The sequence below is a fragment of the Carcharhinus amblyrhynchos genome, chromosome 10 (assembly GCF_965287045.1).
Source record: "Carcharhinus amblyrhynchos chromosome 10, sCarAmb.v2.hapA, whole genome shotgun sequence".
Taxonomy (NCBI): Eukaryota; Metazoa; Chordata; class Chondrichthyes; order Carcharhiniformes; family Carcharhinidae; genus Carcharhinus; species Carcharhinus amblyrhynchos.
Window position 1 is genome coordinate 52,345,171 of NC_137333.1, and position 23,645 is coordinate 52,368,815.

Here is a 23,645-nt window from a genome sequence, read left to right on the forward strand (position 1 = left end):
CGAAGATCCTTGGTTTTTTATTACGTTTTCACTTCTTGCGAATTCCCCCCAATTCAGGGATACCTTCTCCCTCTCCTATCAGTTGCTGAAGTGCTCTTGAAACAATCTTCAGCACTTGGGATCCTTTTAGAAATGGCAGATAGGTCCCAATTCTAGGATTCCTGATTTCACCCCAGCGCTGTCCAAATTTCAGGAGTGCCTTTAAAGGGTTCAGGTTAGTTTTAGTCAAAAACCAACACCTGGCACTCCCAATGTGGCTGGCTCCATTGTGAAGACAGGCATGTCCTACTCTCCATAACATCCATGGAATCAGGCCAGGTTTTTTTAAGACTTGTGGTTCACGGTCCCTGAGAAGAATCGTCATTCCCTGTCTGCATGAGAGAATGAACCGTTTTAGAATGAAATTTCAAAAGGTTGTCCTCAGGACTAACCCCCGCCTCCCCCAGTGGTGCCATCAATGCCAAGGTAAGGCTCTCTTACTCACACCCCATGGTCCCTCATGCCACCCCCAGGGAAATCATTGCTTGATTGACAGCTCTAGCTTTTTGATCTCTGTGGTCAATTTCAAAATGTTTATTTGTACTGGTTAAGTGGTTTCAAGGATGTGTGGTTTCTGGTATTAATACACTAAAAGATAATTAAGGATTTTCATTGTCTTGTTGTAAAATTACTTTTTAATATAGTGGAAAGTATTAAATGAAATGTTTTAAAGCTTTTTTATTACACCACCAATTGACATGCCAAAGTTCATTATTTCTATACAGTGTATAGTGGCTCACTGGGCATTTAAATGCCATAGCTTGGCATGGGGGAGGATGGAGAGGCATAGCTTGGCATGGAGGATTATGAGGGGCCATGGGCATAGATGTGGGGCATGAGGTAGAATGGATGGGAAATGTGGAATGTGTGGAGATGCGAGGGTGGAGGGCCTTTGTGATTTTATTTTACTAGGATGGAGTCCCACAGCACTGAGTTAGGCTTTTTATGGTAGCCATAAAAGTAGGCTTTTTACATAGGCTGCTTTAGCACCCGTCACCTCCTCAGGCTGCCTTCAACTTCTTTCCCAGGCTGACTGGTCCAACTCAAACCCACACCTACCCCCCTTAGCAATGACAATCTTGTCTTTGCAGGCACTTGCTCCCAAGTTAGCTGTTTTCCCAACTCCCACTTCCTGCCTTGGTGATGAAAATTTAAGCCACTGTTTTTAATTGAAGAAAAATTTAAAGAGTTTATTGGCATGGTAGCAAAATGAACGAGCTTAATATTTTGTACAGGCTGGACAAACTGGAGTTGTTCTTCCTACAGCAGAGATAGTTAAGAGGAGATTTTCAAAATCCTGAAATGTTTAGTTAATTAAGGAGAAACTTTTTCCTATGGCACATGAATCAACAACCAGGAAATAGATTTAAGGTGATTGACGAAGAAGTGACATGTGATCTGGAATTCATTCCCCGAGAGGGTGATAGAAGCAGATCCAATAATAATTTTCAAAAATGAATTGGATAAATATTTGAAAGCAAAAATGTACATGGCTTTGGAAAAAAAACAAAGTGGACTTAATGTGATGGCTTTATCACTACTGAGGGTTTGAAAGATTTTCTTCTTTGTTGCATCATTCTGTGCTTTAATGAAAAATTCTCATGAGGCTATATTAGAGAGAGCTTGGAATTCCTCCACTGTCTGGAGCATTCTTCCTCCAACCAATGCTACCAAAAGGAGATTAGTTAGTTAGTGATTCATTTGCTGTTGTGTTAACTTGGTGCATGCCTATTCGTTGACAGGTTTGTCTGCGTAACAGTCATTACACTTTAAAAATAATTCATTGCTTGTAAATCGCTGTGAGACATCCTGAGGACATGAATATTATTACATTCCTTCCTGAACATTCTGTATCCTGGTATTGGATAAACATCGTAATTCAGTCAGTTTGAGTGGGGTGGGGGGACTGGTTGACTATATTTAAGGCTGCATTAAATAGATTTTTGGTGTCTTGGGGAATCAAGAGATATGGGGAATGGGCAGGAAAGTGGAGTTGACACTTGAGATCAGCCATGACTGTATTGAATGGTGGAGCAGGCTCGATGGGCCACACGGTCTGCTCCTGCATCTATGTCTTATGTTCTTACTATTCAGAAGTGCCCGTGATGCCTTTGTGAAGACTTGGGACATGAAAAGTTAACACATCTTGGGCGGGATTTTTCAACCGTCTTCTCCCCAAGACTGGAAGATCCTGCCCGAGGTCAACAGACCTTTGCCATAGTTACAATTCCCATGGGGGAGTTTCCCATTAGAATGGGAAATTTCCACCCCTAGTTTCAACAATAAGGTTCAAAGGGGATTTCCGTCCTGAATTAAAATAGAAACTGCTGTTCCTGGAGAAAATAGTGTTAGAAGGATTGACTGATAACATACTGTAGAAATAAAATTCTGTACTCACAATCCAGAATGTGGCAATATTCTGAGAATTACACTTCTTTAAAAATTGTTCCATTTTAATTTTGTACAGAAATGTGACTTTGCCCTCTTCCAGATTATTGCAGTTGTAAACTGTAAATTGTAACCTATCACTTCACTAAGTGAGTGCTATGCATACAAGTGGTTAAAATAGGGGCAGATTACTTGCCTCCCCAATCTCCTCAGCTGCTGTTTGAGGCCCTTGTAACAGGTAAACAAGAGCCTCAGAATGTCAGGATCCATTGATCTAATTCAGACCCTAACATAATTTGAACCCTGGGTTGCACATTATGCCAATGGCACCTAGGAAGGCTACCCTAAACAGCAAATTTGAAACATGGAGATGAAGCTCAGGAGTTAAGGTGGAGCAGAGGCACAAAGTTATTATTTGCCAACCCAGCCCCACAACACACACTTGCCCCAAGTCAAAATTAGGGATGTAATGTTCATGACACAACTTAGAAAGTAATCATGTGTGGAATTCTCTATTTATGGTCCCAAAACACAAAACAGATGTTTTTGTATGTGAAAATGAGCAGAATGGGGGAACAAGTGTGGGATGGAATTTAATACAGAGAAGTATAAGTTGATGCTTTTAGGTCAAAGGATTAAGGCAGAGGCAATATATATTAATGGTACAGTTTAAAAGAGCATGCAGGAACAAAAGGACTTTGGAAGTGGCAGGACATATTGAGAGAGCAAGCAATTGACAAAGTATATGGGATCTTGGACTCCTTGTATTGAGTACAAAAGCAGTGAAGTCATGCTGATGATCCTTTATAAGACTCCTGTTAGGCCACAACTGGTGTATTGTATCCAGTTCTGGTCACCACACTTTAAAAATGATATGATGGTGTTTGAGAGAGTGCCAAGGAATTTTTCCCAGAGTAAAATCAGATTTTAGCTGCAGGGCTATGTTAGAGGAGTTGAGGTTGTTCTCTTTGCAACAAAGGAGATTGTTGGGAGACTCGATAGTAAGCTGACAGTGCAAGGACGAAGGGACACAGGAGTTAAGTTTTAGGGCAAAAAAAGAGGGGGAGCCTAAGGGAAAGAAGTTTTTTTAATGCAGCGAGTGGTAATGACCTAGAACCCATGCCGTATTTGTGGTGGGAGTGCAAACGATGAATAGTTTTAAAAGGAAATTGTATAAGTATTTTAACTTACAGGGCCTACAGGGTGGAGCAGAGGAATGGAACTGACAGGATTGCTTCACAGAAAGCCAGCTTGAATTTCTTGGACTAACATCTCCTTCTGTAAATTTATTGACTCTGACATTGTGGAATCCCCTGGATTAAATTTATCTTTTAGTGTTGCAAAGAGTAATTTTTATTTACTGCCAATCATTTTATTTAGGAATATTTATACTATCTGGAGCTGTTTACATTACTATATAACTGATTCATTCTGTGGAGGAGTACTTAAAACTACTTGGTTCCCTTGATGAGTCAGTGTCTGTTTAGTTTGGTTCTAAGTGAATTGTGGTTTGTTCAGGAGGCCTCGTGGAATTATTGCAGAACAATATTTCATTCTCATTATTATCAATATTATTGCTTTTGTTGGCAAAAGGAATTTCCTTCCAACATGCTAAATTAAACAAAATAAAAATGTGCTTTTTGAAATGCTAGTTTTGTTACAAGTGTTTGGCACTTTGTTATCCTCCCTCGTTGCATCCTCACACCATCCACTCATTCACTCACACACCTATAAACATGTCAAGAAAGTGGATTGCTTTTAATTTTCATTCTGCATATAGAAAATAATACATTATATGAAATTGATATTGGTGGAAGAAAAGTAAACTCCTACAAGGAAATACCCAAAAACATTATTTGCAAGTTTTCATTATGATTCTCAGTGAAAGCTTTTAATTGTAATTTACTGTCAGTCAAATAGACATGCAATATAAGTTCTTCTGTACACTATTTCCATCCAGTTATCAGTCAATTTAAAACAAACAACTTTGTTAAAATTGCTGGCAGGAATTTTGCCAAAACCTGCCAATTTATTAAACACAGAGCAGAAGTATTGCCCCCATCTGGGTATGACTAGCAAACAAGGTCAGAAATGTTGGCATCATTTACAGCTAAATCTCTGGACAATCAGTGGACTGGCCACCTTTCTAAAGTAGTCTATGATTGCTCCAAGTGTCATTCAAATATCTTCCTATTTAGCTAACAGTTCAAAATCAAATTCAGATTCAGAATATTCTGTTTATTTAATGCAATTGATTGGAGCCTGTAATTTTTTTTAATGTTTTGAAGTTTCAGATGCTATAATTGCATCTCATTTTCTTCACAGGGACTGCATCTGTGGCAGTAGCTGGTATACTTGCTGCACTGAGAATCACCAAGAACAAACTTCATGATCATAAGTTTGTCTTCCAAGGAGCTGGCGAGGTAACATTACATGTCTCTCCTTTTTCATGTTTGTTTGATGGTAAACATTTCATGGCATCTTTTCCTACCTTGAGCTGCAATAAGAGCACTTGAAGCACCAACATCTCTCTTTCAAGACTGGTCCAGGAGAGTATCGTTTGGTTTTAACTCTTGTTCTGAACTTTTAAATTTCAAATACATTTGGCACTTTGATTTGCTCTTGCAACCATGCCAGTTGACTTGAAGATTGGTGCACCCTCTATGCACTCAGTGTTGTAAAAACAGATATGAGTTTTGCCAAGTATTGTGTGTTCCCTCCTTGAATTTCTTCATTAGAGCAAAGGCGAGACTTGCCATGGTTATAGAGATGGTGTGATTGTCAAATTTGTTTTCAATTATAGTTGTGGTTGATATCAATGGTGAATTAATTTTACCATCCTGCCACCACTTTACTACAGCATTAATAGACTATGTGCAATATTGTAGTATTTAAGGGGCGCTTGGTCTTTGTTACTGATGTGTTTTATGATGCAGTCTCACCTCTGGGCTGTCATTTGAATGTTTTGTTTTTAACGTTAAAATTGCTGTATTAATTTGGTAATGAATTTGAATTTTGTAATATTGTTCTACATCATTAGCTATGACTTTATTAATGTATCACAGGCTGCCATGGGAATTGCTCAGCTCCTTGTGATGGCTATGGAAAAAAGTGGAATCCCAAAGCAAGAAGCACTGAAGAAGATTTGGATGGTGGACTCAAAGGGCCTTATTACTAAGGTACTTTTTAAAAATTTTTACTATAACTTAAATTGATTTCTATAAAGTTTAATAATTTCTGTTTCTGTCTCTTTCTCTTATGTGCTGGTTCTCTTTTAACTCTTTCTTCAATTTCTTTCTTTTCAGGTGGGAGTTACAGTTTGGTATGTTATAGTGTGATAATTGGAATGATGTAGTTTGGAAAAGAGCCCCCAATTACTGCAGGCTCTGTTAGTGTTGGGGCTTGCAGGGTGATGTAATGTTTCAGGTCACTTCTCCCCCTCTCGCCTCACTCATGCTATCCCTTATTCCCTTTACAACTGTAAGCCCCTCACTATCACACTGTGAATGTCCATTGCTATGATTTGCTCTGATCTATCATTACCCCAGTCTCATTTTCATTGAATAACAACTCAACTCCTGTATCCTATTATAGCTACTGTACAAGCACGTACTGCCCCTGCCAAGGATGGGTACAAAGAAGCTAGAGGTCTAATCCCTCCTGATCAGTTTCCCTATTTCCTCCTTCCTGCATCTTTCCTTCAAAGAGGCTTTGTTGTTAATGTCTTGTTAATTACGTTGTTTACGGTTCAGAGAAAAAGGTGATGAGTATTAATTATCTTTGAACATGTACAAATAGGGGATAGCTGAGACTCTGGGTGGAATGCAAGGAGAGTGTTGAGATTGAACAAGTCAATAAACTTTCTCCATAAAGAAAAATCCTGCCTTTGTTTCAGTTATACCAGCTAGCTTCAATCATATTAACATTTGTTTCCTTCCAAAATTCAATTTGCTTTTCATGAAAAGAAATTGAAGCAAGGTGAAAAATAGATTTTCTGCTGCTCTGGTCTCCAATGATGATTTCTCTCACATTTCCCATTTCTGTGGCATCGTCCTGGCTTTGTTTCATTCTTACTAACCCAGACACCACCTAACTATCCCCAGCAATAGATTTTTTTTTCCTAATTCCACATCTCTAGAATCCCTCAAATATATTTTCTTGGAGTCCTTCTCCTTATCAGACATATAGTTAGCTTAAACATATATGTTGATGATCCCTTGGCTCTACTTCTCCACTGCACTTGTCTACTAACCATTGGGAAGATGAAACCATTACCTCAGATTGAGTCATATTGTTTGTATTTGTAGCTTCAATGTCCTGTTTGACGCCATGTTGATTTTCTAATCCTATATATTGTGTATTACAAAGATCACCAGCCATATGAATACTGTGGCTGCAAGAACTGATCAGAGTGAAGACTTGTGCAGCAACTCACTTCCTGACTCCCCAAAGTGCAAATAAGGAATGTGATGGAACACTCTCCACATACCCAAATGTGTGCAGTTCCAACACCACTTAAGCTTAACACCATCCAGGATAAAACAGCCCACTTGATTAGCACCAAGTCAGCATCTTAAACATTCACTCTTTCCACTACTGACACACAGTGGTAGCAGTGTGTACCATATAAAAGATGCACTGCAGCAACTCACCAAGATTCCTTCGACAGCACCTTCCAAACCCATACCTCTATTATCTTGAAGAGCACCCCCTCCTACACCTCACACTTTCCTGACTTGGTAATATATTCCTCTACTGTCGTAGGGTGAAAATTATGGAACTCCCAAACAGCACTGTGGGTGCACCTACACGTCACATGGACTGTAGCAGTTCAAGAATGTGGCACATCTATCATCTTGTCAAGGGCAGTTAGGAATGGGCAATAAATGTTGACCTTGCTGACACCACACACATTTTATGAAGAAAGTTTTAAAACCACAATTTCCATCTCCATGATATTGACTTCTCTGTCCCTACTTGTTGCTAAAATTTACATCTATACTTTGCCCCTTCCAGATCCAACCATTCCAATGCTCCCGCAATCTACCTGGAACTATTGGAAGTCATCACAAACTCAGCTGCCTTTGTCTTAACTTGCACCAATTCCAGCCCTATCCATGGCCGTGCTCACTGACTTACATTGACTCCCTGTCAAGCAAACTCGGGACTTTAAAATTTTCATCCCTGTTTGCAAATCCCACTGATCTTAGATCTCCCTATTTCTGTAATCTCCTCCAGCCAGGCAACCCTCTGTCTTATCTGCTCGCCTCTGACACTGGCCTTTTGTGAGTTCCCAATTATAATTGCTCCACCAGTGGTAGCTGTGCCTTCAATCTCTGAAATACATTCCCTACACTTCTTCACCACACTTTCCATCTTTAAGACATTTTGCCTCTTTAATCCCTCTTGTGCATTTGCAGTTATAATTGCTGCACCCTTGGTAAATGTGACTTTAATTAGGTCAGCCAAAGCTCTGAAATACCTTCTCTTACACCTCTTACTTACATTCCTCCTTTAAGACACTTCTTAAACCTACCACTTTGACCAAGCTTTTGATCATCTGACTTAATGGGTGGGGGTTTCTGGCCTCACTCACCCCGAAACCAGAAAATCTTGACTGAGGTCAATGGACATTTCCATGATCCGCCTCTCGCCTACTCCAATTCCCCTGGAACCTGGCTTTCTGTTGTGTAAGGATACCAATTTCTGGAACGCCCTTCTCAGACCTCCCTGACCTCTCCTATAGACCCAACTAAAATCCACTTCTTTAGCTAAATGTTTGACCATTCCCAATTCTACCTCCCATACACACATGTACACACACCACTGTCTTTTGTGCAGTTGGCTCCTATTCTTTTTCCCTCATACACAACTTTCTATGGTATATGAGTGTCAGTTGTTGTAAATGGCAGCAGGGTGTTCTGCGTAAGGGCAAATATAAAAAAGCCAAATGCTGCTTATTCAGTTTTGTGGGAGCACTGATGATTTAATAGTCTGAAACTAGTACAGCTGCTTAGCCCTTTAATTTTGTGTATGAAAAAATAGTGACCTTTGATTTGCTGTATATCAACGGCTGTGGCATCCCTCCATTTGCATTAGATTAAGGACCTGCAGCAAATCAAATACTTTGGAGGTAGGGAAGTTTTATGTGTTGCTCTTTTGCTGATGAATGAAGAGACCAATCCACGAAAGGCAGGCTCTGCCCCAAGTTGCCACATGTGGAGTGGATGTGCTGCACATATAAAGTCTATTCTCAGTGCTCCTTTCTGCTCTTGTTCAGGGAAGAAGCCAGCTGACCCATGAAAAGGAGATGTTTGCTCAGGATCATCCACCAACAAAAAGCTTGGAAGAAGTTGTGAAGAAAGTTAAACCAACAGCTTTAATAGGTACAGTTAAAGAATGAATGACACTTAAAGTTTAAAGTTTATTTATTAGTGTCACAAGTAGGTTTACATTAACACTGCAATGAAGTTACTGTGAAAATCCCCTAGTCGTCACACTCTGGTGCCTGTTCGAGTACACTGAGGAAGAATTTAGCATGGCCAATGCATCTAACCAGCACATTTTTCAGACTGTGGGAGGAAACCGGAATAACCAGAGGAAACACACACATACACACAGGGAGAAAGTGCAGCCTCCATACAGACATTGGCCCAAGCCAGGAATTGAACCTGGGTCCCTGGCACTGTGAGGCAGCAGTTCTAACCAGTGTGCCACCATGCGGCCCCTACCCTACACTTGGGTTCATATTGTATGTTAGTGTCAGATTATCACACTCAGCTACGATAAATAAGGAACAATTTATTACTCTATCTTAAACTGGATCAGTATGGAGACATTCGACTGGAAGGAGAATGAAGGCTGGACTTTATGTCCCCCCAGCTGGGTGTGTTTTCAGCAAGGGGGTAATTAAATTATATCAGGTGGCCAAGCCCACCACTTTCCCACCCAACCCTGACCCATTCTTCATAATTCAGGGTGGGGTGGGTAAAGCACGCACTCAGCTGCCCATCCTCATGACTATTATGAACCTTAACTGCATAATTAAATGACAATTAGTTTGCTGTTAATTATTGTTCACTAACGAAGTATCGGAAAGTGCATCATTACAAGCTGGTAATGTGGCTCATTTACGCTTGCCAGAAGCAATGTAGAATCCAATCTCTGCAAACAAGAGTAAGCATTCAAGCATTGCACCTTTTCTGAATTATCCAGAAGTGTGGGGAGCCCGTTGTTACATATTGTTTTCTCCATGGCAATGCCTCAGCCAATCAATCTGCCAAACAATCAGCAAGCACCTTTTTTCTCTTCTGGTATACATTGTTGTGAGCATTTGAAATTTGGTATTCTTGCATTTGTCCTGATGAGTGTAAGACAAAATTTGAGCAACGTGTCTCTTTTTTCAGCAAATTCCGTACAACTGACTTCTTAAAAATGAATTATGAGTTAGGATTAGCTTCTGTTAAGTTTTTATTGATCTTTTTTCAGAGTTTTATTCGAACAGTGAGTTTTTCTGTCCCAGATCAGGGAATTTATAGAGTCTAATTAGTGTAGGATTGTCATACAGATTTGCATTTGCTGTCACAAACACCATCAAAACCTGGTGTGGAAGTATTCATTTTCAAAAAGATAATGATGAAGGTTGTTGAAGGATAGCGTTCCTTAATGTTTCCAATATTTTAGTGCTCCTGCAGCTCCTACTGTTAGTAACATTCATGTGTGGTTTTATGCAAAGAAATAACTTTGTGGGCGGCACGGTGGTACGGTGGTTAGCACTCCTTGGATCACTGTCTGTGTGGAGTCTGCACGCTCTCCCTTTGTCTGCGTGGGTTTCCTCCAGGTGCTCCAGTTTCCTCCCACAGTTTGAAAGACATGATGGTTAGGTGCATCAGCCATGCTAAATTCTCACCCTGTGTGTCCGAACAGACGCTGGAGTATGGCGACTAGGGGATTTTCACAGTAACTTCATTGCCACTTGTGACACTAATAAATAAACTTTAAATACTCCATCCATATATTTACTTCAAATGAACAAGGTTTCTTCCAATGAACACGGAGACCACAAGTGCTAATTGTTCCTCCCAACATTAGAGAAAGTTCAGCTGGCTGTCAAAAAGGCCCTGCCTCAACTGAGGTTTAGACCTTTTGCGTTGAATATTTGGTGACATTTTCTTTGAACAAATAATCTCTATTTTTCTATTGACTTTTTTTTTTCATTTAAGGGAAATTTAGCCTAGGTATCAAAAGCCCATCCTATCTTAGGATTCATCGTCCACTTTCCTCCATCCAACCCACCCCACCCTCCATTCTGTCAGTCACTGTATTTTTCTGGCCATTTCTATTTCCACACTCTTCATAATCACAGTTAGAATAAACCAGGGTTTCCGTATTGCTAATACATTTCCTTTGCTTCAACACTCCACGTCACCGACAACCTTCCTGCACTTAAATCTCTTCCTGTCATTTGTTCCCTCCCTGCAACTTCAGGATTTGCTTAACCTGACTATAGTTTCTAAGCTCCTCTTGAACAAGAGCTGGGATTAAAGCCCTAACTGAGGTTATCAAATTCAAACTTGCGTGTTTCTGTATTGGTATTGAAAGCTGGTGCTGAAGGTATAGGGGGAATAGGTTGGGATTGTTTCTACAAAATTACACACTTTGTTATAAGTGGTGGGAACTGATTCTGGTTTGCCTGAAGACGACTGAAGGAAGGGAAGGGTAAATCCGAAACTGGTGCAGAACAATACAACAACATGCATTTATATTGTGCCTTCAAATTCCCAAGGATGGTTCATTGGATTGTTATTTAAAAAAATAGCCACTAAATCATGTAAAGAAATATTAGGACAAGTGGCAAAGTTTATTCAAATAGAAAGCATTTAAGGAACATTTTAAAGGGAGGGGGGTGGAGAGACTTAAAAAAGGAATTTCAGATCTAATGGCTTCAGTGGTTAAAGTCATTGTCTCCATTGTAGAACAATTAAAATCAGTAAAACAGAAGAGGTCAGCATTAGATGAGTACAGACATCTCGGAGGGTTATGGGGCTGGAGTAGTTTAGTGAGATATGGAGGGGAAAGACTCAAAAGGGGTTTTAAAACAGGGGTGAGAATTTTAAAATTGGGATAGTTGATTGACTTGGAGTCATTGTAGGCTAGCGAGCAAAGAGGTGATAAATGAGCAGGACTTGGTGCAACTGAGAAGATGGGCAGCACACAGCCTCAACATTACAGAGAGCACGAGAAACAAGCCAGGACTATGTTGGATTAATTAAAATCTGAGAGCTTCAGCAGCGGATGGGCAGAGATGATACAGAATAATGTTACAAAAGTTGGATGGCCTTAGTGATGGTGTAGATATGAGGTTGAAAGCTTATCTTGGGGTCAGACCATCTGGTTCCGTCTTAGGCAGCTGCCAGGAAAATGTCTCTGGCGTCCACTTCTCTTGTTTGTGGCTATAGCCAATGCAGGGCTCTTTTAAAAAGAAAAACTAACCAGGACTGGATCCAAGAGTTTGGTCCACAGTGAGGGAAAGATAATACAGCGCAGTTCCACAGGGAAACCATGTGGAGAGGAGTATGAACAGGAACTCAACAGCTTCACACATCCCTGTAGGCTCACTATTGTTGAACTTTGAAATAATTAAATTTTCCACATATGGCAGTTCACTCAGATGATGAGTAGTAAAGTGAGTAGCTTTTACAGTCCTTAAGAGAAATTATACAATTTAATATTTAAATGACTGAATTCATAGTTAAGTACCATTATGCTCAGGTTCAAATCAGTCACATTGGTGGACTCCAGTGAGGTGTACGAAAGGAAACGTGAACATCACCAGTACACAACAGGCCAGGGAAGTGTCCTGAACTTCCAAACCCTGGATTATTTTTCAATGCTGCAGATTGGCTTTTTTAGCCGGAGCCAAGTTATTATCAGAAGATAGTTCCTGCTCTCCACAGCTGAGAGGGTACTGGGCATTACCGGAGATGTGGGTGTCATGGTGTTTGCACCCGCTTGGCCCAATTGAAAGAGAGGCTGTGCAAACTCTGGTGAGTTCAGTGCCGGAAGCTTGCTCCCAGGGGAAGGGCCGGAAGCTTGCTCCCAGGGGAAGGGCCGGAAACTTGCTCCCAGGGGGTGCACCGTGATCCAAGAACGAAGGGTCATCCAGACTCAAAATGCTGGCATTGTTCTTTCTCCACAGATGCTGTCAGACCTTCTGAGATTTTCCAGCATTTTCTGTTTTTATTTCCGTTTCCAGCATCCGCAGCAATTTGCCCTTATGCAGCATTTGATGGATTGAATGATTTGACAAGCAAAAATTCACATTCTGTCTAGGCCTCTCATTCCTATTTATGCGTTTGTCATGTAGAATTTGATCAGCATGTAGGAAGAAGCTTCTGGTTCTTAATTAGTTTACAGATCAAGCAACCTGGCTTAGTCATACAGTCATCTCCATCACTCTTGAAATGAGCAAGAGAAGTCATTTTCTATTTTAACCCTTGGTCAGCTGCAATAAGTTGAAAATAATTTTTAAATCACAAGTAAACTAATTTTTAAATTTTATCTGTGTTATCTCATCATGCAGCTAAAATATTCCTAAGGATAAAGGCAGGGATTTTCCGGCGGCGCACGTCCCAAAGTCGGAAAATCCTGCCCAAGGTAAACAGACCTTTGCGTGGTCCAAGTCCCACCCACTACGATTCTGTTGGCAGTCGGGATGGGAAAATTGTCCCAAACGCTCTGCTTTAGACACACTGTAAATGTTTGCAGCTACTGTACTGAAGTACTGCACCTTGTTGCACATGGTTATTTCAAATGATCTTTTATGAAAAGAGGAGAGATTTCAAACCCTCCCTCTCACCACCTCCCTCTTGTTTTAATTATAAAATGAAAACTGCCATTTTGCTCCCTCTGTCTGGACCTGGAAATATCCCATAAGGTTACTGCAATTAAAGAGAACCAACATGTAGCACTCAATGTGTTTGAATCTCCAAATACTTCAATATCAAAATTGTTGAGGCTGAATAACTGCATCATTCTTATTTTGTATTTTCCCAGGAGTAGCAGCCATTGGGGGAGCCTTTACAGAGCAAATATTAAAGGAAATGGCTTCATTTAATGAACGTCCAATTATTTTTGCTTTGAGTAATCCGACCAGCAAGTCAGAGTGCACAGCAGAGGCCTGTTATCGCCTGACTGAAGTAAGAAATCTACACGGTATTTGTTTCTTCAAGCCAAGTTATGTTTATTTGAAGACACATTTTATAATGCGGTGCATGAGAATAACGTTTTTTGTGGGATACGTTAGCTTTAACTTTCTGTGGGTTTCCACCTCCATCAGGTGAAATACAAGCCTTTTGTGCTCTTTGAGACTTCTTTCAACATTAGTCTAGTGATTTGAGTTGATATCATTTTAGAATCACTCCAAACAGTCTCAGTTTCCAGCATTGGCACTTCTGCTTGTTGTACTTTAATTACTTAAGTCTGACAAAGGATTAATTTCTTGCGCAATTTCAAGTTACATCATTAAATTCAATGAAATATAGTGCTGAATTTTAGGGGGAAGATTGAAGTCCTGGTACCAGAACCATATAGTAAAAAGTCTGACAACACCAGGTTTTAGTCCAACTGATTTATTTGATATTACTCACAAGCTTTCGAGGTTTCCCTCTTCGTCAGGTGAATGGAGAGTTCTGGCCTCAGACAGAGCATATAAAGCACAGACAGTTTAGAGATTACTGATTAGAATGCGAATCCTTACACCTAACCTGCTGTTCAAGACCTGAAGTGGCCGACACTGTGAGTGGAAGGAGCACTGATCACAGGTTACAGAGATGTGTATTGTCTCCAGACAGTACAGTAAGTGAGGTTTTGCAAACCCAGGCAAGTCGCGGGGGTTACAGATAGTGCGACATGAACCCAAGATCCCTGTTGAGACCGTCTTCATGTGTGCGGAACTTGGCTATCAGTCTCTGTTCAGCGACTCTGCGCTGTCATGTGTCGTGAAGGCCGCCTTGGAGAATGCTTACCCGAAGGTCAGAGGCTGAATGCCCGTGACCACTGAAGTGTTCGCCAACAGGAAGGGAACAGTCTTGCCTGGTGACTGTCGAGCGATGTTCATTCATCCGTTGTCGTAGCGTCTGCATGGTCTCCCCAATGTACCATGCTTCGGGACATCCTTGTTTGCAACGTATCAGGTAGACAATGTTGGCCGAGTTGCAAGAGTATTTACCATGTACCTGGTGGATGGTATTCTCACGTGTGATGATGGTATCCATGTCGATGATCCGGCATGTCTTGCAGAGGTTGCTGTGGCAGGGTTGTGTGGAATTGTGGTCACTGTTCTCCTGAAGACTGGGTAGTTTGCTGCGAACAATGGTCTGTTTGAGGTTGTGTGGTTGTCTGAAGGCAAGAAGTGGGGGTGTGGGGATAGCCCTGGCGAGATGTTCGTCTTCATCAATGATATGTTGAAGACTCCGGGTTCACGGGGGTTACTTCTCTGTAACCCCCGTGACTTGCCTGGGTTTGCAAAACCTCACTGACTGTACTGTCTGGAGACAATACACATCTCTGTAACCTGTGATCAGTGCTCCTTCCACTCACATTATCAGCCACTTCAGGTCTTGAACAGCAGGTTAGGTGTAAGGATTCGCATTCTAATCAGTAATCTCTAAACTGTCTGTGCTTTATATGCTCTGTCTGAGGCCAGAACTCTCCATTCACCTGACGAAGAGGGAAACCTCGAAAGCTTGTGAGTAATATCAAATAAATCGGTTGGACTAAAACCTGGTGTTGTCAGACTTTTTACTGTGTTTACGCCAGTCCAACACCGGCATACCCACATCATGACCAGAACCATATGTCAGAGACAATCCCTTTCCAGTGGTTGGCAGGACCCTGGGATGGCATTTTGCCAACTGCAGCCAATAAAGAGGCTGCTACTGGGGTCACCGACCATTGAGAATGTCCACCTGCTCCCAAGAGCTGACGGTCCAATCGCATAGCCAGCGTCCTCAACCGCACCACCTATAAGAGGTGGGGTACCAGTGAAGTGAGTTTGGTTGAGAAAAGCTGGGTCCCTGGCAATCTGAATGTGGGTCAATTCTGGGGACATGGGTTCGAATCCCCACCACGGCAACTGGTGGAATTTGAATTCAATAAAAAATATCTGGAATTAAGAATCTACTAATGACCGTGAAACCATTGTCAATTGTCGGAAAATCCCATCTGGTTCGCTAATGTTCTTTAGTGAAAGAAATCTTCTGTCCTTACCTGGTCTGGCCTACATGTGACTCCAGAGCCACAGCAATGCGGTTGTCTCTCAGCTGCCTCCAGCCAGTGACTCCCATGTCTCATGAATGAATTGCCACAGAAGGCTCTCCTTGGATCATGTAACACCAATAGGAGGGTCCATTGCCATGTTGGGAGACTGTCAGGTAAACCTTAGCAGGAAGAGGAGCCTCTTGTTGATTTTGATTTGGTTTGGACTCTCCCATTACAGGCAAAACGCTGCTGGGAGTGGAAAGTGACCCTTTTATTGATCACTTAAGTGGCTCAATTTGGGCAATCATGCCATCAAGCTTCCTTTCACTGATAACATACGGTGATGATGGAATGATGTTGGGTCCCCCCACCCCCAATACCTGCCCTGTGAGCTCTCAGTCCTATCTCAGTGGGCAGGGAAATCCAGCCCAGAGTTTCTGATCCATTCTTTCTCCACTTTAAAGAAAGGTGATAATGAATAATTGAATCAGGGTGTAAGGATATTTATTTTACTTTCAGAGAGACAGTCCCTGTTGATACAAATTCTTTGTTACTGACACCATCTATTCTAATGCATTGCTTATACAGTAAATTCTGGAAATAATGAATACATAAATATTTCTGATTAATTGGCATATTAAGTAATATATTTGATTACTATCTACAGGGCCGTGGAATATTTGCCAGTGGCAGTCCATTTGATCCTGTAACCCTTCCTGACGGTCGTACCTTTGTCCCAGGACAGGGCAACAATGCCTACATTTTCCCTGGAGTTGCACTTGGAGTTATCACATGTGGAGTGAGACACATCGAAGAAGAGGTCTTCCTCATTGCAGCCGAGGTTTGCATTAGTGAACTCCCAGTTTCTGGAGTTACTGCAAATTATTTTTAAAATAGTATTTCTTTCTTCTTGTATGGCTGAACAAAAATGTTTTTTCTTTGCAAGTACGAATGCACAACTGTTTTATTAACAGGAAAGTTGACCTCTCCCTGTATACCATCCTTTGACTATCATGTCTCCTTACTTAAACATGAGGAACATTCAAGAAAGAAGAGCAAAACTTGCATTTGCATTGTCCATTTAAATGCGTCAAAAAGGTCCAACTGTATTGTGCTTTTAACTTTCAGCATCGAGTTAGCTGCAGGGAAACTAAGTTCATCAATCTCGGATTCTTTTATTATTTCTTTTCCTGTAATCATGCAAGAATAGTGAAGTGAGGATTAGTTTCTAATTCTCATTATTACATAACTCCCTTCATTTTAAAAGAAGCAGAAGGAAAGGAAACAGACTGTTTTCTCTACAAGGAACTACCCAACTTTAAATGGTTGGCATTACAGGCGGTTCTGGGGATGCGAGCGAGACTCCAGGATGGTAGACTGCCTCCCTGGTGCCAGGGTCCTGGATGTCTCTTGAGTGGGTAGAAAGCATCCTAAAAGGGGAGGGTAATCAGACAGATGTCATTGCCCACATTTGGTACAAAAGATGTAGGCAGAAAGAGCAGGGAGGTCCTGCAATAGCAATTTAGGGAGTTAGGTAGAAGGCAAAAAATAGGAAAAATTCTCTGGACGAATATAGAGAAAGTAGAAAAGAACTCAAACAGGAAGTTAGAAGGCAAAACGGGGTCACAAAATGTCCTTGGCAGATAGGGTTCAGGAGAATCCCAAGACATTTTATACATATGTTAGGAACAAGAGGGTTGTCAGAGAAGAAGTCGGACCTCTCAAGATCAAAGGAGAGGAATTATGCTTAGAATCCAAACAATTAGGTGAGATCCTAAATGAATACTTTGCATCAGGAAACGTGCTCTTAGGCTGATTGGTGTTAACAAATTGTCTTTAAATTAGTCTTCCCTCAATCTGGTTATGGTTCCTTTATAGGGCACTCACAATGTTAAAATGGCGGGCTCGTTGGGCTGAAGAGACTGTTTCCCGTGCTGTGTTGTTCTTTGTTCTATTCACAAAGGAGGGACACGTTGATTTGTAGTGTCTCAGAGGGATGTGTAAACCCATTACAACAAATTGCAGTTACAAGGGAGAAAATGTTAGGTGTTTGAGGAAGCATTAAGTAGACAAATCCCCAGGGCCAGAATGCATCTGGCTTAGATTACTGAGAGAGATAAGAGATGAAATTGCTGGGCCTCTAACAGAAATCTTTGTTTCTTCATTGGACTCAGGTGAGGTCCCAGAGGATTGAAGGATAGCAAATGTGGTCCCGTTATTTAAGAAGGGTAGCAAGGATAACCCCAGTAATTATAGGCCAGTGAGCTTGACATCCGTGGTAGGGAAATTGTTGGAGAACATTCAGGATCTATATACGTTTAGAACTGAATAGTCTCATTAGCGATGGACAACATGGTTTTGTACGAGGGAGGTATTGTCTTACAAATTTGGTTGAGTTTTTTGAGGAGATGACAAAAATGATTGACGAGGGAAGGGCAGTTTGCTGGAGTTCTATGAGGATGTGTCTAGGGCGGTGGATAGAGGAGAGCCGGTGGATGTGGTCTTTCTTGATTTTCAGAAGGCGTTTGACAAGGTACCTCACAAGAGGTTATTGCAGAAGGTCAGGGGACATGGAGTTGGGGGTAGGGTGTTAGCGTGGATAGAGGATTGGTTGTCAAATAGGAGGCAGAGAGTGGGGGTCAATGGGTGCTATTCGGATTGGCGGATGGTGACTAGTGGAGTGCCCCAGGGGTCTGTGCTGGGGCCTCAGCTATTTACCATTTATATAGATAATCTGGAGGAGGGAACCGAGTGTAGGGTGTTAAAATTTGCTGATGACACCAAGATTGGTGGAACGGCAAATTGTGCGGAGGGTGGTGAGAGTCTACAGAAGGATCTAGATAGGCTGGGCAAATGGGCCAGGAAATGGCAAATGGAATTTAATGTTGGCAAGTGTGAGGTGGTCCACTTTGATAGGAATAATGGTAGGAAGGATTATTACTTACGTGGAGAAAAACTGCAGCAGGCGACGGTGCAGAGGGACCTCGGGGTCCTTGTGCATGAGTCGCAAAAACCCAGCTTGCAGGTGCAGCAGGTGGTCAGGAAGGCAAATGGGATGCTGGCCTTCATAGCGAGGGGGATTGAATATAAAAGTAGGGAGGTCTTGCTGCGGCTGTATAGGGCATTGGTGAGGCCGCAGCTGGAGTACTGTGTGCAGTTTTGGGTGCCATACTTACGCAAGGATATTTTGGCCTTAGAGGGAGTGCAGAGGAGGTTTACTAGGCTGATGCCGGAGTTGAGGGGGTTGAGCTATGAGGAGAGGCTGAATAAATTAGGCTTGTACTCGTTAGAGTTTAGAAGAATGAGGGGAGATCTCATTGAGACGTATAAGATGATGAATGGGATGGATAGGATAGAGGTGGAGAGACTCTTCCCGCTCAGAAAGTATAGTAGGACTAGGGGGCACAGCCTCAAGATAAAGGGGAGGCGGTTTAGAACGGAGTTGAGGAGGAACTTCTTCACTCAAAGGGTGGTGAATCTCTGGAATTCTCTGCCCATTGAAGTGGTGGAGGCTACCTCGCTAAATATTTTTAAGACGCGGGTTGATGGGTTTTTGTTAAGAGAGGGGATTAAGGGTTATGGGGAGAGGGCGGGAATGTGGAACTGAGCCACGACAGATCAGCCATGATCTTATTGAATGGCGGGGCAGGCTCGAAGGGCTCGATGGCCTACTCCTGCTCCTATTTCTTATGTTCTTATGTTATGTCATGGATGTCATCTACGTGGATTTTAGTAAAGCTTTTGACAAGGTCTCTCATGGCAGGCTGGTGCAAAAGGTTAAATCTCACGGAATCAAAGGTGAACTAATTAGATGGGTGAAGAACTGGCTTGGCCACAGAAGACAGAGGGTAGCAGTGGAGAGGTCTTTTTTGATTGGAAGTCTGTGACTAGTGGTGTTCCGCAGGACTCTGTACTGGAACTCTGCTGTTTGTGATATATATAAATGATTTGGAAGAAGATGTAGCTGGTCTGATTAGTAAGTTTGTGGATGACAAAGATTGATGGAGTTACGGATAGTGATGAACATTGTCAGAGGATACAGCAGGGTATAGATAGGCTGGAAAATTGGGCGGAGAAATGGCAGATGGAATTTAATCCAGATAAATGCAAAGTGATACATTTCGGTAGATCTAATGCAGGGGGGAGCTTTACAATAAATGGCAGAACCATCAGGAGTATAGACACACAGAAGGATCTGGGTGTGCAAGTCCACAGATCCTTAAAGGTGGAAAAGGTGGTGAAGGAGGCATATGGCATGCTTGCCTTTATTGGACGGGGCATAGAGTATAAAATGTTGCAGTTATATAGAATGTTGGTTAGGCCACATTTGGAATACTGCGTCAAGCTCTGGTCACCACACTACCAGAAGGACGTGGAGGCTTTGGAGAGAGTGCAGAAAAGGTTTACCAGGATGTTGCCTGGTATGGAGGGTCTTAGCTATGAGGTGAGATTAAGTAAACTAGGGTTGTTCTCCCTGGAACAACCTAATAGAAGTTTATAAAATTATGAAGGGCATAATCGGGTGAATAGTTGGAAACTTCTTTCCAGGTCAGAAAAGGCAAACACAAGGGGTCACAAGTTCAAGGTAAGGGGGGCAATGTTCAATATAGATATGCAGGGGACATATTTTACACAGAGGGTGGGTGGGGGCCTGGAATGCACTGCCAAGCAAGGTGGTTGAGACAGAAACACTGGGATCATTTAAGACTTATCTAGATAGCCACATAAACAGACAGGGAGTAGAGGGATACAAACGGATGGTCTAGTTAGGAACACATGGTCGGTGTAGACTTGGAGGGCTGAAGGGCCAGTTCCTGTGCTGTATTGTTCTTTGTTTCTTTGTTTCTATATATTCATGATCCCTCTTCCACTTCAACTCCCAATTATTAGTGTTATATATTTATAATACAGATGTTTGTGTATATAGATGGTTATATAGAAATATATATGTAATATCTATGTGATTATTCATATTTTAAGCAAAAATGATCATGACACACAAGTATATGAAAGAACTATAGTGTTTACAACTGTGGCATTGTATGTCTGTGCAAAGCACATATTGACAATCACAGGTAACCTGTGTCCTTTGCTGGGATACTGTTCATGGAATACATATGGTAGTATTGTCACTGCTGTGATTTCACCAAGTGTGGAATAGGGGATCTACACCCAGTGCCACTGTAAAGCTAGTTTCTAGGAGAGTGCCCAATAATCTAATTTTATGTGTGTCTCCCTCCCTGTGAAAAGTAAATGGAAACAGTAATTCTTGGAGAAAAGGACGTAAATTCTTTACGTTTTAACAATTGAAGTACGAAACAGGTGTTCATAGTAAACAAGGCATTTGGCAATAGTAAATTAGTGATACTTGGTCCGACTTTCTTTAATGCTGCATGAATCCTAGTTGCGTTGATTTAATCTTTTTCTTTGCCCAGGTTGTTGCTGAACTAGTGACAGAGAAGAATCTTGCAGAAGGACGTCTGTATCCACCGCTAAGCACCATCAGAGATGTTTCATTCAAGATTGCCACAAGGGTAAACAAATACTTTCTTAACTTTTTATTCATTCGTGGGAGATGGATGTCACTGTCTGGCCAGCATTTATTACCTATCCCTAGTTGCCCTTGAAGGACTGTTGAGAGTCAACCACATTGCTATGGCTCTGGAGTCACATGTTGGTCAGACGAGGTAAGGATGGCAGATTTCCTTCCTTAAAGGACATTAGTGAACCAGATGGACTTTTTCAACAATCATGGTCATCATTAGACTGCTAATTCCAGATTTTTATTGATTTCAGGTTCCACCATCTGCAGTGGTGGGATTCAATCCCAGGTCCCTGGGTTTTTTGGTTACTGGACCAGTGACAATACCACTACGCCACTACCTCCCCACAGTGTAATCAGTGTTTAGATCATGGCTCTTTACTGTTGTTCTTGATTCTGATGAAGCTATCCTAAGTGTAGAACTCAGGTTTATTGGTGACGTTAAGGATTGTGCAGAAGTTAGAACTTCATACAAGATAAACAGACCACAGGCTAATTTAGATACATTGGGGAACTGAACCCTGGGCGTAGTAACAACGTCTTGTGTTTATGCAGTACTCTTAGTGTAGAAAAAGTCCCAAAATGTTTCACAAAGTATTAATCAATGAAATTGGCATCCACACAAAGGATTGGAATTGGATTGAGATTGGTGACCAAAACCTTGGATTAAAACTGTATTTTAAGGAGGATCTTGAAGGAGAAGGAGATGGGAGGTAAAGATCCAAAATGGCTGAAGGCACAGCTGAGACAAAATGAGGAGAAGGGGAAGCCAGAGATACAGAAGCAGAACATTCAGGGAGCGAGGGTTGTAAGGTCGCTAGAGAACAGTAAGGAAATTTAAGAATTTAATTGAGGATGAGAATTTTAATTTTGAGGCACAGGGGATTAAAAGTTAATGTAGGTAGGCAAGTAAAAGAGTGATGAGTGCGTGAACAGGATTGTTGTGTGGCATACAGTCTGGCTCTTTTTAATAATGCAAAAAAATGCAGTAATATTGCCACTGTCAGCCAGACTGCAAACACAGCTATTTATCCTATTTCGAACATATCCTGCTGTCAGTTATGGAACAGTAATGATGATGGTTGTTAAAAAGTCTGCGTTAAAAAGTCTACCCGCATTCTTTGTGCCTCTCCGTATGGATTCAAGATTCAGTGAAGAAATTCAGCTGAAGTTCTTTTCCTGCCCAGATAACTGGTTTAAAAATAACAGTCACTGCGCAAACACTGTTCCTTTGGATCTTTTTGTCTGTGATAGAACAACTGTGTAAAAATATCAATTGTACATTATGTATAGTTGAAGATGGTTTCAATTTTCATAATGCAGAAGTTGCAAATTACACGGCTGCTTTGGTATTTTATCAGGTACAGCACTGCTGGTTAGTTCCACCTAATCAGTTCTAGTGTGTAGTTCCACCTAATCACATAGTGAAACATCAGTCAAAAACAGAAGATGCTGGAAAAACTCAGCAGGTCTGGCAGCATCTGTGAGGAGAGAAAGTCCTTTGGCTCTTCTTCAGAACTCAGGAGAGGGAAAATGAGTTACAGCTTTTAAGAAGTTGATACAAAAAGTAGCAACTTTTAAGAACAAAAGATGGATGACCTGGTGGGGAGGAGGGAGGTTTGTGTTGAGGCAATGCATGTATGGGATACTTCAAAAATGAGTTTAAATGGAGAAGAAACGTCAAAATTTAAAGTTACTGAACTCAATGTTGTGTCCCGAGAGTTGCAACGTGCCCAACTGGAAGAGGGAATGCTGTTCCTCGAGCTTGTGCTGGGCTTCACTGGAGCATTGCTGCAGGCAAAGGACGGACATGTGGGCATGAGAGCAAGGTGCTGAGTTACAATGCCAAGCGACAGGAATGTTAGAGTCATGCTGGCGGACTCTGTTCTTGTTTCAGATAACATGGGTGTCTAACAGTAGTTTCTCTAACTTGAACTGAATATTGGTGGCTTTCTCTCACACCCTCTTACACTCTCCAGCCTTTTAGGAGATGGATTGAGAAACACTTTGGTGATCTGAGGCCAGATACAAGTCATTAAGCTGTTTTATTTTACAGACAGCAAATGAACAAATAGAATAATGGGTCCATGGTTCACGCATGCTCCACACAATCTCCTCTTTAAACCTGACTGATGGCACACATGACTCTCCTTCTCTCATCCTGAATTCCTGTGGATAAGGTAGTGGATGCCTCTTTGCCATTCAGGGATTTGCCAATAGGCCTGGCAACCAAACCGAGTGGACACTGCCCTAACACTGGGTCACAATCTAGGTGACTAGAATCACCCCTATTACGTAGGTGGTTTTGTTAGGCAGGCTGAGCCACAGTAACACATGCAATAATGTTGTAAAAAAACATTGGTTGTAAAAAAAACTCTCATATTAAGACCTCAATTTCCAATTTCTCCTCCAGAAA

The 23,645-nt window shown here is 41.6% G+C and overlaps 1 protein-coding gene across 1 annotated transcript in view; it reads left to right on the plus strand.

The window, feature by feature from the left end:
* LOC145348933 (NADP-dependent malic enzyme-like) overlaps positions 1-23,645 on the plus strand; it is a 166,496-nt gene that overhangs the window by 140,596 nt on the left and 2,255 nt on the right. Inside the window, exons 9-14 of the mRNA XM_080197027.1 lie at positions 4,753-4,850; positions 5,493-5,606; positions 8,708-8,813; positions 13,483-13,625; positions 16,355-16,528; positions 21,123-21,221. Of these exons, the coding sequence (XP_080053153.1) occupies positions 4,753-4,850; positions 5,493-5,606; positions 8,708-8,813; positions 13,483-13,625; positions 16,355-16,528; positions 21,123-21,221 (734 nt within the window). The remainder of the gene's footprint in view (positions 1-4,752; positions 4,851-5,492; positions 5,607-8,707; positions 8,814-13,482; positions 13,626-16,354; positions 16,529-21,122; positions 21,222-23,645) is intronic.